The sequence below is a fragment of the Moschus berezovskii genome, chromosome 28 (assembly GCF_049115385.1).
Source record: "Moschus berezovskii isolate FMDL1 chromosome 28, NW_MosBer_1.0, whole genome shotgun sequence".
NCBI lineage: Eukaryota > Metazoa > Chordata > Mammalia > Artiodactyla > Moschidae > Moschus > Moschus berezovskii.
Window position 1 is genome coordinate 24,907,695 of NC_142487.1, and position 15,362 is coordinate 24,923,056.

The 15,362-nt window shown below is 45.8% G+C and overlaps 1 protein-coding gene across 5 annotated transcripts in view; it reads left to right on the forward strand.

Annotated features, from left to right (window-relative positions):
• WDR7 (WD repeat domain 7) overlaps positions 1-14,980 on the forward strand; it is a 345,084-nt gene extending 330,104 nt beyond the window's left edge. For 2 of the 5 annotated variants that reach the window (XM_055417425.2, XM_055417426.2), the window contains 2 exons: positions 5,556-5,660; positions 12,150-14,980. In XM_055417425.2, the coding sequence (XP_055273400.1) occupies positions 5,556-5,660; positions 12,150-12,353 (309 nt within the window). In that variant the 3' untranslated portion in view covers positions 12,354-14,980. Of the gene's footprint in view, positions 1-5,555; positions 5,661-7,611; positions 11,717-12,149 lie in introns of those variants that run through there. The other 3 variants (XM_055417429.2, XM_055417428.2, XM_055417427.2) reach the window with 3 other exon arrangements.
• The last annotated feature ends 382 nt before the right edge of the window (positions 14,981-15,362 follow it).

Sequence of the window (15,362 nt, forward strand, 5' to 3'; positions counted from 1 at the left end):
TTTCCTGACTGTGCCTGCGGCCAGGAAGAGATGCCAAATGTTTGGTTGGTGTGTCAGGCACAAGCGCACCCTGAAACTCACTTAGCATTGTTTGGTTTTTGGTGGTTGCACGTTCATTTGTTTTTACGTTTTGGCCAAGCCTTGCAGCATGCGGGGATCGTAGTTCCCCGACCAGGGGTGGAACCCGTGCCTCCTCTGGTGGAAGTGTGGCGTTTTCACCACCAGGACCCCCAGGAAACTGCCTGTTGTTTGTGATCACTAAGGGACCAGCAGGGCTTCCCTTCCGCCTGCCGTGCGGGAGACCTGGGTTCAGTCCCTGGGTCGGGAAGATCCCCTGGAGGAGGGCATAGCAACCCACTCCAGTGTTCTTGCCTGGAGAATCCCACAGACAGAAGAGCCTGGTGGGCTGCAGTCCATGGAGTCTCAAAGAGCCAGACACAACCCAGCGACTAAGCATACACCCTGGGAAAATGTGTGCATTTGTAGGTCTTTGCTGTTACCTCTCCTTTTTGGAGCTTATCCTTACTTCCTAAGCGCCCACTCCCCTGTCTCCAGCTGTTTCCTGCCTCTGTACACAGAGGGACGCGTCATCCGTCCTTGCCCTGAGCTCAAGGCCTCTGCCACGCTTGTACCGGTACCTCATGAGAGCAAGTTGGTCCTGTTTGCTCTCTGCCAGGGCACAGGCCAGGGAAAATGCCTCAACCAAAGGCACAGTTGTATTCATAGGAATTTCAGAGACCACGCGCAGCCCCCTGGGGACACACAGCTCAGCGGGCCTTGCAGTCACCCTCAAATTGCAGCTGCCTCGGTTCCCCCAGAGCTGGCCCTGTGCTCCCCAAGAAGGCCTGTGAGCAGGACGGCCATCTTCCCTCTCAGGCCTGGCAGACCTTGGGGCTGTGAAGTTCAAAGTCCTTTCTTTCTTTTCTTTTTTTTTAGTTTAATAAATGTTATCTAAAATACACGGGTCAGTCAGCATCTTTCCCTTGTGATGGTATTTGTGGTAGCAAAATTGCACCTACTCTCGGACATCCTTTCTTTAGAATTTACGTTAAAAGTAGGAAATTTTGTCTGCCTGGGCTCTTTCCCTCCCCTTGAAAAAAGTGAGGAGGCCTGGAAATCGATGCACGGTGTCCTCTCTGGTCTTGTTCCAACTGTGAAGTGGGTGCAGTCGAGTCCTGCAAACTGGTCTCAGTTCTCCGATTTGTCATTCGGAAGCTGAATCTCAAGAAGTCCAGGAAGAGACAGCAGTTTTCAAGAGAATATTCTAGACCGTACCAGTTTGTATCGATGCTGACCAAATCATTTTGGAAATCCGGGTCTCTCCTGCCGTGTATGACAGGGCTAATTATACTCCTTTGTGGGGCACACTGAACGTGCCTGTTAAAGACCGCTGGGCACGCGCAAGCGTTGTTGCTTATTAATCCTGCTTCTCGGTTCCTTTTCTTTATAAGCAAAAGCGGGGGAGAGTGTTTAACAATTCAACTTCTTGTCTCCTGCCAGGGATAATTGCTTGATTTCTTTTATTGTTCATAGCACTTCTTGAATTAGATTAATTTCTTTATATTCCATTTCTGTCTTTTTAAGACAGCAATTTCTCTGACAAAACCTATCACACAGGCTATGATACTCACCCACATCTAAAAAAGCAGACCCAACCTTCTTTTGTTTGGAAACCTGTTGTTTGGGGAAAAGGTTCTTTCTACTTGAGCGTTAGGATCCCAAACCCTTGAGTGGGCGGAATCACAAAGCGCTTTCGCGCTCCCCGCCATCTGCACACAGCTGCATCGCGCCACAGTGGAGGTTCAAGTCAGCTCGGGGTCGCCCGCACCAGTCCAGGAGAAGTTAAGAGACCCCCAGCAAAAGACATCGGAGGCTCAAGTCAGATCAAGGGGTGCCCGCACCGGTCCGGAAGATGTTCAGAGACCCCCCCAGCAAAAGGCAAGGGCAGCATTTCCATTGCACTGGGGGCTGGAGATCTCCCAGGCTGAGATTGTAGTGAACTCACCAGATGTACCAGACCGTTTAAAAACAGGGAACTTTCCTGAGCTACCATGAGTGGTACTTGCTTTCTTATACAACTACAGGTCTGTCCATCAGCTGATGCTGCCAGCAGTACCCAGTGGTTTTTCTCTGTGTTGCTTTGAAAGACAGCCTGTGGGGCATCTAGCAGGATCAGGTCTTGTGTGTGTGTGTGTTGATGTGCTCTGATCTAAAATGTAGCCCGCCTTTGTTCAAAACAGGCTTTAAAGAAACTACTGCGTTAAGCTTAGCACCTGATCTTGACAACAACAATAATAAAGGAAAACAGGACTGGGACTAGTGAGATGAGGAGGGGGTGTTCATCACTAGGCGGCTCGGAGGAGCTCAGACTTAGCTCTGAGTTTCCTGGCAGGAAAGCAGTTACTTGTGAGATTATGTCCTTACCGTTGCATGATAAAAGAAAGCAGCAAAATTTATCTGAAAAGATAAATATTTTCCTAGCAGACGATTCCAAGATGAATTTAATTCATAGGATCTTCTGTTAGAGACACTAGATAACATAATGAAGTGGGTCTTCAACTGACACAGAAGTATTCAAGTAGATCTTTTAAATACTATAAAGGATGAAGATATAATAGGCTTCCCCAGAGGGCTCAGTGGTAAAGAATCCGCCTGCAGTGCAGGAGACACAGGAGACGCAAGTTCGATCCCTGGGTCAGGAAGATCCCCTGGAGAAGGAAATGGCAATCCACTCCAGTGTTCTTGTCTGGGAAACCCCATGGACACAGGGGCCTGGCGCCCTGCAGTCCAAAGGGTCACAGAGTCAGACATGACTGAGCAACTCAACACACACATGAAGATACGATATGAAACTCGAGGAGCCCGTGTGTCTGGCTTTCTGCAGAGCCGTCTTAGCCAGCCTCACAGAGAGGTCCACAAAGGAGGCCGTCGGGCTGGTACATCCTTCGGGAACTGCTGGTTTACACCCCACAGACTGTTGCACTCTGCTACCATCTGCTACCACATTCTGGTTGCTGGTTAAGGAAGGATGCTCCTCGGAACGAGGCAGGCTTAATATTCTGTGTTGAGATTTAGGGGCCCAGACTCCAGGAGGAGGGGTGAATCCACCTCCACACGGAGTTGGGCTTTTGGGGAGGGGGGATTTGCAAGCAGGGCAAGCTTCTATCTGAGTGCTCAGTGTGCTCACACTTTAGATGCAGGCCAGGACCCCAGTGCGTCGAAGAAGCTATGTTGAGTCAAGTATTTTAAATAGGGAGGTGGCATTACATGCCATGAGGGACCAGGCAGGAAATAAGGGGGCCAGGCAGTGGGGGTTGCATACCCAGGCCCACGTGAGTCAGGGCTGGGACTGGTGACATCAGAGCGAATGCCGACAAGGCCACAGGGCCCCCTCGGCTGAGCCTGGCCCAGGGTGTCGGGGGCAAACACAGGCCCAGGGTGGCCGGAGTGGAGGTCTCTGGGCTATTTCAGGAGAGGCTGGAAATCTTGATTTTAAACGATGTTTGATGAATTAGAGTATAGGCTCAGAAAATAATTTTGCAATCATTTTGCAGGCCAAACCCAATATAGCTATAATCTGGTTTCATATATGATTAGGGCTATTTATTTTATTTTTTCATTAAATGGAGTACTCGAGTAATGATTTATGGGATTGCTTACATTCGTCTAGTCTCTTTTTGGCATTACTGAGATATAACTGACATATAGCATGTGAGGTTAAGGTGTACAACATGATGATTTGATACACTTCTATATTGCAATATGGTTACTCCCCTGGTATTATCTAATACCTCCCTGCCATCACACAACCACCATTTCTTTCTTTGTGGTGGGAACATTTAAGATCTACTCTTAGCAACTGTTAAGTACGTACAACTGGTCATCTTTAAAAGAGGAGCAGCACAAATATTGAATTCAGTATTCATTGAATTATTATGTGCCACGCAGAGGGCTGTGCGTGTGCGAACTCGTTTAATCTTCACAAAGCTCTTCAAGGTAGGAATCATCGATACCATTATCACCACCACCACCATCGCTGTCACTGTCTCTGCTTTGTTGGCGTGGGTACGCTCAAGGTTAAGGAGCGTAAATAGCTTGCCCCAGGGCCCACAGTGAGCAGTGGAGCCCAAGCGCAGGGCAGGCAGTCTGCCTCAGAGAGTGTCCTCTGCCAGCCCAGAGCCCAGTGCTACCAGTGGGACATTTGTTTCCCGAGTGTGGAAAACAGGCATTATTTTGGATCCCCACAGCGCCTTGTCTAATGACAGGAAAGAGCAAAAGCTGAAAGCACAGAGGGACACGATTGTCCCCATCCCCGTCGCCTTTCTCCCTTCCTCGTTGTAATCCCTCAGATGGGACCTGTGAGGAGAGCCATGCTGGAATTTACAGTCTGGGTGTGGAAGGCAGGGCGGGAGGGGGTCGCTGAATCGCCCGGTGAACTTGCGCCCACCGAGACTCAAGATGCAGGTGGAAACAAACCTTCCTGGTTTGCCTTAGTTTAAGGGAACATATTTCCCCATCCTTTCTAGACCAAGAGAGGCGATCAACCTCCAGTTGTAGCCAGACTGAATTTGGTTCATGTAGTGGAGACACAGCCTTTAACGATTTGTGCAGATACATTAATACAATGTTATGCTAATTTGTTTAGTATCCCAGTATTTTCGGTAACTATTAATATCATTAGACATGAGTGTAATTTTTTGTTAGTAAAGATCTTTACTCGGAGACCGAGTCTAAAATACCCCATCATTCTTTTTTTTTTAAATTTGTGATTAAATCAATGATAGCTGTTTGGCAGAGGCTCAAAATGATCCCTGTTAACTTGTTTTTAATGGCATTTGATTTATGTGTGTGTTCAAACCTCCAGCACACGCGTGCATGTACGTGTACTAATTGTGGCCATATGCATTTAAACACAGTGTAATTGGTGGGAAATGAAGCATAAAATGTGAAAAATGTATAATTATTAAAGGGTTGAAATGATTGTTTTTGACTCCTTCCAGAGCAGAGATGTTATGTGATAGAGCTTTGATTGTTTTTCATTACAGATGAAGCTCCTGGATAGATTTGCTGATCAGTTTTTTAACTTTATTTTTAACTTTCCTAATTAATTGTAAAATTCTTCCCTCAAATAGACATAAACAGATGAGCACGTTGGCTTGCCTGTTAGTATCTGCTCTTCCTTTGAACTCATGCTATATCTTCCCAAGTAGGAAGCAGGTGGACTCCACAGAACAAGGTCAGAGCCCCTGGATGAGTCAGTGAGAGAACTTCAGCTGCTTTTCCTCTTTTTCTACGCTAAGTTTGACTCCGTGGATATGAGTTTGAGCAAACTCAGGGAGACAGTGAAGGATAGGGAAGCAGAGCGTGCTGCATTTCATGGGTCACAAAGAGCCAGACATGACTTAGTAACTGAACAACAACAAGTTTATAAATAGAGAATATTACCAGTTTCTAGTATCCATGACATAACTTGTTCAACTTTGAATGTATTTACATGTTTCGGTGCAATAGTTCTGTGCAGTGCATACAGTGAACAACTCATAATTTTATTTCAGACAATCCATGGACACAAGGGACCAATCACTGCAGTGGCCTTTGCCCCGGATGGACGGTATCTTGCTACCTACTCGAACACGGACAGCCACATTTCTTTCTGGCAGGTAAGCATAGATGCTACAGGGTCTTGACGTCTGTTGCATGATCCGCTTTTGCTGGGGGAGGCTCCCTGCTCCCCAAGGCCTTGATTCACAAGGCCTCCTCGTGACCGCCCTTCCTTCTTTCAACAAATTTCAATTGTTTATTGCTTGCTGCTGATGGGCCAGCTGCGGGCACGCAGGGTCTACTGAGCACACAGTTAGCAGCCCAGAAGGAGGTGGGGTCTGCCCTCACACAGCTTTCAGTCTGAGGGAGACACAAGTCAATAAGCAACTACAGTCCTGGGGAGCCTGGGAGTGAGGTTGCGGCCTGGCTTCACAGAGACAGCACCACCTGAGCTGAGGCATGGTGGCGCTAGGCCAGGGGTTCCGGCAGGGAGGGGTGGGCGTTTGGGGAGACGGAGGTGCCTTTAAAGGTAAATGACTGGCCTGGGAGGATTGGGGCGGAGCAGTGGGGACCTCTGCTCAGGCTGTTAATTTACACAAGGCATTCAGACCACAAGGCATAGGGTTTAGGGGAGAGGCAGCCTCGTAGTAACTTCATGCTCCATTTGCATTCTTCCATTTTCACTTGTGTTCTGAATTCCACACATGATGCTCTTCATCCCCAAGCTATTAAAGCATTTTCAAAAATCTGAGCACCATTGACTGGCAGTACACGAGGATACCTCTGTTTAATGATGAATGAATATTAATTCAGGCAGCTGAGCTTTATAATAGAACTTGTTTCATCCTCAGTGATTAATCTCCATCCCATCTTCTTTTTAAGTACCTTACTCCTGATAATTACAAAAAAATTAAACATTTCCAACCCCGCCCCCAAGTTAACTTAAAATTTTGTTGCCTATCCTGGGATGCAAGTATGTTTTATGAGATGCAGTGCATCACTTTGAAAGGTAAAAAAAAAAAAAAAAGTTTAAACAAGACTTCACAACTTGAGGATGGTTTTTAAAAAATCAATAGCTAATAACATGTAAAACAGATACAATAAATTGCTTAATTAACAACATGCCATTAAAGCATGACAACTACCAAATCTGTCCCAGGCTTTTCCTACTCTTCATCTCATTTAGTTTTCCAGGTTATTTTCTCATTGTCCTTTCCTCCAGAATGTATCTCCAGCGTATTAATCGGCTCCTATTAAACCCTTTTCCTTAGAGATGTCACCCAGTCTTCATTTTGCGCCTTGGGTAACCACAGGACGCACAGTATTTTAGTGAAATCGCACAGCGAGTCCATGAACAGTTCTTCAGACAGTGTCCCGGCCAGCTGCTCCTTTCTGCTAACGCTGGTCCCTGACGCTGACTGTACTTTGATGCCCTTGGTACACATTTCCCCTCGTTCCCATTCTCTTGAACTCCAGAGGTGCGTTCTTGTGAAACTCCCTTCATCCGGCACATAGCTGGTATGGAAGCACTGGGTGCCCGGCTAAGCCTTGGGGACCTGGAACCAAGAAGCGGCAGGTCCCTGCTTTCTCAGAGCTTTGTGTTTGCTCTGTGCTTTCTTCTTGGGAATAAACAAAAACAGATCTCCATTTTGTTGTTCAATTTTTCTTCCTGCTAAGAAAATATAATTCCTTATATACATGCATACATGCTGTTGCTTCAGTTTTGGCCAACTCCTTACAACCCCATGGACCATAGCCCTTTAGGCTCCTCTGTCCATGGAATTTTCCAGGCAAGAATACTAGAATGGGTTGCCATGCCCTCCTCCAAGGAATCTTCCCGACTCAGGGATCGAACCTGCCTCTCTTGCATTGGCAGGCAGGATCTTTATGGCTCACGCCACCTGGAAGCCCAATTCCTCATATAATACCTCCTAAATTTACCAGATGTGAGACTTTCCCCAGTATTTTCCTGAATGTCTAAGTGGTAAACCTTTTCCCCCTTATCTAGATCTTGAGGGTTCTGTCTGGATATATTCATGCCTCCCTTGAATACTTTTCTGTTTTTATCAGAGTTGCTGCCTGGCTCATTGATGGAATTATGGTCAGCATGTCCCGCCCGCTGGAGATCAAGATCATTCCGTAGACGCTATCTTTTTGAAATAACCTCCTTCCTCCATCCACTTCAGCTTGTGCTGTTGCCCCAGACTTCACCAGATGCCCTTCACCCTGGGGGTCTGTCTGTGTGGCTCTGCCCGCAGGGGGCCCAGCTCCTTGCCTTTGTCCAGACGTCTTCTCCAGGGGCCACCCTCTGTTACTTGCAGGGGTAGGTGTTCAGCAGACAGAGTGCCCAGGCAACACCACATCTTTCTTGCCTCCAATCCCAATGTCAGAATTTAAAACTCAGCCCATTTCTTCTCTACTTAAATTATACCCAGCTTGGTCTTAAAACTTAGGAGAAGACGCAGAAGCATCATTTCACCTTTCTCAAGAAAATACAATAAAACCTCTTTCAGGAGCATAGCAGGGTTTTTATTTGAATTAAAGAGAGTCAAAAAAGCAGTATTGGATCTACCTCTGCTCTACCCAAATGGCTTGGCTGATTTATTTAGATGCATATTGTTTAGGTCTGGTGATGTATGACAATACTTTTATATTATTCCAGTAAATGCACTGCAATATATTTTGAAAACTTAATGAAGCCTTATTAATACAGAGCCTTACAAAAGCCATCAGCTATTAAAATCTTTGCTGAGAAATGAGTGTTAATGAGAAATACTGGTTGGATAATTGCTCAAGTGAGACTTAGTGAGAGGTTTGGATGCAGCATTACTTACACTGAGAGCAGCCTTAAAACACTTCCTGTTTTGATGAATTACATCTGTTTGCGCGTCTATGTGTTCAGAAAACAATCTTCTCAGAACTGGTTTTGTGAAGCATTATTTTTAAAGGGAAAGAAAATGCTACGGTTGCCATTCAGTTACTTTACATACTCAGCTGCTGAATGATGTAATTTGGCAATCTTTCAACCTCTTCGATTCTCCAACAACATATTCCTGCTATTTGAATATTGCACTTCAGTGTATCCATTGGTATTTGAGCCAGGAGAGCTTTGTAATGAAATACAACCATAAATCTCTCACCTAAATTTTACCACCACCCTCCAACAAGTAAGTATCCTTTTCCGGAAATGCTAATAATAAATTAGATGTGTAGTGCTTTCATTTGTTTCATCCTACGTGCATTCCAAACTACTATTCAGCCATTTTAAAAGGATGATGTAAATCTATAGTCGTTAACATAAAAAGATTGCCCTCAACGTTTTGTTGAATGAAAAAACAGGTCGTCTAACTGACTTTTATTTATTATTATTTAAAAAAAATTTTGGCTGCACAGTATATGGGATCCTAGTTCCCTGACCAGGGATCGAACCCACATCCCCTACATTGGAAGCATGGAATCTTAACCACTGGACCAACAGGGAAATCCCTCCAACTGCCTTTTAATATGAGCTGGTTTATGTAAAATTCCTGAAACCTACTTCTCCTTCTGGGGACAGATCTAGAAAGATCTAGAAAGAGGTTTACCAAAATGTTAATGATTATCTCTGGAAAGTGATATTTCAGGAGATCTTCGCTTTCTTTTTTATGCTTCTCTTTATGATTTGAATTGTTCACGATGAGGATTTATTTTCTTGGAAGTGAAGAAAAGAGCTAAGGTGACCAAATATAATTCCATGGAGTTTTCGTTTATTGAAGACTCAGATTGCCTTTACTTTAGCATAATTTGTAGCCAGTCTCTGGTCAAGAAAATCTTAGTATTGAACAACAGAATGACTAGCTGCTTTGGTGACGGTTCTTTTGTGGAACTTATTGGGAAGATTCACACCCACCCTCACTAGTCCGGGTTCCTTGAAGAGATCGTAGGAAAAGGGTGGACGGAAGAACAGCAAATCATAGTTAACATGAGAGTATTTATCTTTCCAGCTGTTTCCTACCATCATCGTTACGTACTCTGCAGTTTCACATAGCCCTGTTCTGAGGCAGGAAGGCCGTTAGACCCTACCAAAGTCATCCATCAATCATTTGAACGACGGCTCAACTTTTCAAAAGGAGAACCCAGATATAATCATGGGATTTCGGGGGTAAATCTTTCCATCCATCGCATTCCAATAAGATATTCTCTTCCTGTCCCCTTTTGCCTTCAACCTAGTTCTTGTCCGTGGCTAAAGCTGAAGGAAGGAATTAAAAAATAAGGCTGTGTCTGAGCCTATTGGATGCCCCTAGCATTTTGAGCCACCAGCAGAAATCAAGCCTCCTACACATTTTTGTAGAAAATCCATAAAGAATGAAAAATACTTTGTAGTTATTTATCAGCTGAGAAATTAGATTTAAAAAAAAAAAAATCACAGTACGCCTGTTGATGCGAGTTCATTTTAACCGGCGGTTTTACAGGACCATTTGGATCTGTTCTGTAAGAGGAGTAAATGACGATGGTCTGTTACCCTTTGTACCTGTGAGAACTAGCAAATCAAGCTCACTATCATTATTCACATTTAAACTATTTGGGAATCTCCAGAAAGCAATAAGGCCCTGGTTTTTATCTTTTATGGAGTTTCTAGAAAAAGGAGAGAATAATACAAGGAAAGAGTCCCTTAGAAGATGGCCAGAAGGTACCGCCTAGCTTGAAATGTTAACCATCCCTTAACAGAAAGAGTTAATGATAATCATACATTTGGTTTTAAAATGTGACCTCGTACACTAGTGATTTTTTTTCACCTCTGTGTTGTGTTCGGCACTATTATTAATGCAGGAAAATCAGTAACATTAGTCATCTTAAAAGGGTTATTACTCAAGATGATTTAAATTGTGAAAATGTCAGCGGAGCCTGCACGCGTCCTGCCAGAGATGGTGTGATTTACACCCCCTGACACCATCCTGCTGCTGAGAAGGGCCAGGGAAAGGAATGGCTTCTGTTTTGCAGTGACCCAAACGCAAGGCAATAACACACCTTCGGTGTCCTAGGGGCTGCCCAGGTGTCCCATGCCAGCCCTCCGTACACACTGGAGCATCGTCTCATGCTCCCCACAAATCCTAGTATCATGTCCATGCAGGTGGAGGTGCTGCTGGAGAGAAGAACTGGGCACTCAGATCAGTGCAAAGAAAAAGATTATTTCCAAGACCGCTTTCCTGACCTGACCATCCTTGGGTTTGCCACGCGACTTGTATGTCAGTAGCACAAAAGATGAATACCGAAAAAGTGTTAGGCAACATTTAGAAGCTAAAGGTTTCATCAGACTCCGTCGCTCAGATGGCAGTTCACTTAGGTAACTGCCATTCAGCATTCAGCACTTTGACCTGAATGCACAGTTGTTCATGAGCCTCAGTGTCCACATGATGTTCCATTGTGTGAATGGATGAAGAGAACCTCAAACTCTAGGCCGAAGGCAGAAGTCACCAACTGACGGAACACACCCTGCACATGAGATTAGAGTGTGCTCTCTAGCAGCAGAGCAGTGGGCCCCACATGCTGTGTTGAGAGGCGGTTGATTCTTGCTTTTTCCTTTAAAAGAAACTAGAGCTTTCCAGAAACTGAATGTGTTTAAAGCAGGTGCGGAGGGAGGGTTCGGTCGGCGGGGCTGGAAGGGGTGAGCTTTGATTTTCCACCTGGTTCACCTGTTCCTCGGTCTGCTGCTTAACTTCACTTCGTTTTCTCCAACTAAGTCCCCAGACTTGACTTTGGAGCTCATTATTCAGAGGGTGCGGGAAGCACTATTACTAAAGAACCAGAAAACCCTGCCATTTGAAATACCCGCAGTTTCCAAGTACTGTCTGATTGAACCATTTTATTAAAATGCATCGCTTAGCTCCCTTCATAAAAATGGATGGGGGTGGGGGGAGACTTCCCTGGAGATCCAGTGGTTAAGACTCAGCACTTCCAGTGCAGGCAGTACAGGTTCCATCCCTGGAGGGGGAACTAAGATCATACATGCTGCGCAGCCAAAGAAAAATGGGGACAACCCTGCCACAGCAGGTAGTGCCATTAAAAGAAGAAAAAAAAGATGGATGGCTTTCCTGCTGTCCAGTTCTACCCAGCAGGTAAAATTTCTCTGGATTTATGCATTTTCTATAATAGCATCAGATCAATTTCAAATACACTAGGAGCCCTTCTGGAGAAGGCAATGGCAAGCCACTCCAGTACTATTGCCTAGAAAATCCCATGGATGGAGGAGCCTGGAAAGCTGCAGTCCGTGGGGTCGCTAAGGGTCGGACACGACTGAGCGACTTCACTTTCACTTTTCACTTTCCACTTTCACACATTGGAGAAGGAAATGGCAACCCACTCCAGTGTTCTTGCCTGGAGAATCCCAGGGACGGGGGAGCCTGGTGGGCTTCCGTCTATGGGGTCACACAGAGTCGGACACGACTGAAGTGACTTAGCAGCAGCAGCAGCAGGAGCCCTTCAGAGGTTGGGAATCAGCCCTTACCTGATCCTGAGTGCCCTGAAGGAGGAGAAGGTGACCGCAGGGCTGTGTCCCTCGGACCCCTCCCCATGGCAGTGAAGGGGAAGCGGCCCCTTCGGTGACTCGCGTGCCCCTCTGTCCCCCCCAGATGAACACGTCCCTGCTGGGGAGCATCGGCATGCTGAACTCGGCACCCCAGCTGCGCTGCATCAAGACCTACCAGGTGCCCCCGGTGCAGCCCGCCTCCCCCGGCTCGCACAACGCCCTGCGGCTGGCCCGGCTCATCTGGACCTCGAACCGCAACGTCATCCTCATGGCCCACGACGGCAAGGAGCACCGCTTCATGGTCTAGGGCTGCGGTCCGCGAGCTCCGCCCTCCAGGTCTCCGAGCCCAGAGCCCCCCTCCCTCGGTGCCCGCCCCCCCACCCCGTGCCGGGGTCATCAGGGCGGCGGCGGGGTCTGTGTCCTCCAGCCCGCGGCCCCGCAGGACCGGCCGTCCTGTCCCCAGGTTGTCTCCCCCCACCGCCGCACCGGGAGGGGCGGCTGGCGGTCCTGTTGCTCGGCGCGCCGGGAGCCCAAAAATCAATAACCACTGTGATTGCACTGCCAGCGCAGATCAACGGTTTCCGAGTACTGAACCCCACCTCCAAACGCGGTGGGGACCTGGTCGTTCCGACATTGGGTTTTATGGTCGTGTGGCAGTCCTAATCATTGATACTATTTTCCTTTGGATTTCCTAAAAGATGCTATCCTTTACCAGAAGGATTCTGTGTTTACATGATCTCTTTTTTTTTTTTTCCTTTCTGGGAGATTGCTCGGAAATTACTCAATCCAATTTCCTAGGGTTTAGCCACTACCTTCTCTATTAACAACTAACCAATTGGAGATTAGTGAGAAAATACACATATACACACACACACACAGATTTTCCTGGAGAATAGTTTCCTGGACACCCAGCCTTCTAAAATGCTCATAGCCTGCTCAAGTGATGCTATATTTACTAGTTAAAAATCAAAATCATCACTATTAAAGATCTAGTTAATATAATTATCCAGTCACTAGAACTAATCTCTGAAATGGACTTTGGTAATAAAGAACCAAGTTTGAAAGCATAGCATATACCTGAAAAGAAGATTCTTGTGTCTATAGCTACAGATCTTTTTAAGAAAGAGCTTACCCCTTCCTTCCAGAAACCTCACAGACCTGCAGTTCCCATGTGTCAGCTGTCATGTAATAGTTACAATTCAGCCTTCAAACCACTGCTGACCAGTTAAAGGAAAACCACGACAACATTTCTTTTAAACAGGCATCCTAGAAAATTATTAACTTTGGCACAGGCATTCGGGAGTATACAGTCACCCTCAGTATCTGCAGGGGGTCAGTTCTAAGACCCCTGAGGATACCAGAGTCCATGTGTACTCAAGTCCCTGGTATAAAATGGCAGAGTACACGAAGGGCTGGCTGTATGTACACCTGTGGGGGCTCTCAGTCAGTCTGAACAAGCACTGCAGTGAGGGTGTTCAGCACACTTCTAAGTAAACTTTAACTAGGGCACTTTCTTCCTTCTGTCAGATTATGCTGGTTCTTTGCTCATAGTAATGGGGAAAAAAATCCATAAAATAATATTTTGGATGACTTGCTCCTAACAACCTTGATCTGTATATAGTTGGGAATTTGGCTGGTTGGCTGTTGATTGGTTGGTTAATCAGGCAAAATGGTTTATTAAATATAAAAATATAGCAAATGATTTATCAAATTCAGAAAAAAAAATATGAAGTTTACAAATGAACCAAAGTAATAAAGGGAGCATCTAATTTTAAAAAACCTAGGTTTCCAGAGTTCTTATGAAAAAGAGTATGATCACAGTCCAGGAACAAATACAGCTGTTACTTTATTGAAACAGATTTCTAAGGAACATGTTAGGAAGTCAAGTCCCCTAGAACACCTCTTTCATAGCGATAAGAAGTATGTCATATCTATTGATGGCAAACCCATCCTATACCTCGGTTTTAGACTTTAGGTGTTCTTCAAAAGTGAATTTATGGCACATGCATGCACATTGTGTTTATAAAGATTATATACATAGCTTCCCAGGAAGAAACTAATAACTATACAATGCAGACTTGGTTGATTTGCTGAGTGTGCTGTTGTGTCCTACATAGACAGAAAAACCGAGGAGAACACGGGGGGGCTCTCATTTTTCCAGCGGTTTCCTGAGTCTTCAGTGCAAATACCCAATACGTGTTTACCTTATGAACTGAAATGATTAATTTATTCTAGACTACAAAGCTGCTTTGGAATGATGAAGTACAGGTATACCTTAGAGATTTTTTTTTTTTTTTAAACGTTCACTGCGTCAGGAGGAAGGTGTGAGACTTGTGGGCAGGCCACCCCAAAGAACAGACCGCACACCCCACGGAGGTTTCAGAGAAAGCCGTGAGGACCTGGGCAGGGGCTCAGCCAGCCGCACACCCCGGCTGCAGAGACAGCCGTGACTGTTGGCAAGCAGAACACAACTGTCGTAGGACGCCGAGGTGGACGGTGTCTGCTGGTTGGACAGTCACCTCTAACTGCTACACTAACATGTGCATTCTTGTTCCCACAAATTTCTCCTTGACTCTTTGAACAACCACAGCTGCAAACTCCATCACAGCTCAGACGTCTCAGCACTGAGGTCAACTTTATATTGTCATCCCAGCGTACGCTTTTGGTGTCTTATTGATTTTGTTGGCGCTGTACTTGGACCTGTCCTTGTAAACGTAGAGACATGTGCGTGGCTTCATTGGTAATGTCCAAGCTCAGGATGCCGCGTCGTGACACCTGTATGAAAACGTGATGATTGAACTCACTGTGTCCAGCACGTGAAGCAAAACGTCTGCCTCTTGAGATGCCTCTTGATGACGCCACTTAACAGGTTCTAAATGTGCTGGCTGTCCCTGTGTACATATGTGTGTTAAAATAAAACTGAACTGTACTGAAGGTTGTTTTTCTCATTAAAAACATTGTGCGTTCTTTTTAAGCATTCTCCATTGAGATCTCCCCCCACCCCCACCTTTGGTACTAAATTAAGCCTTCTGTTTCTGTTTGGTTATTCATTTCCCTGGAAAACCAGCTTCCAGAGAGGCGAACCTGTCCACAGAGGTGACTGGAGCATGGAGGAGTCCTGAGCATGGAGAAGTCCTCTAGGACAGCGGAAGTGACCGCCAGACTCTCCTACCAAGACTCCATGGCGCCCTCTGTGGCTTGGGCAAGGGAATTGCATGTGTGTTGCTTTATCTCCACCCTAAATTGCTCCTAAATAGACTGTTAATTGTACCAAATTTTATCTCCTCAGATTTGAAGACATGGGCTGGCTGCCCTG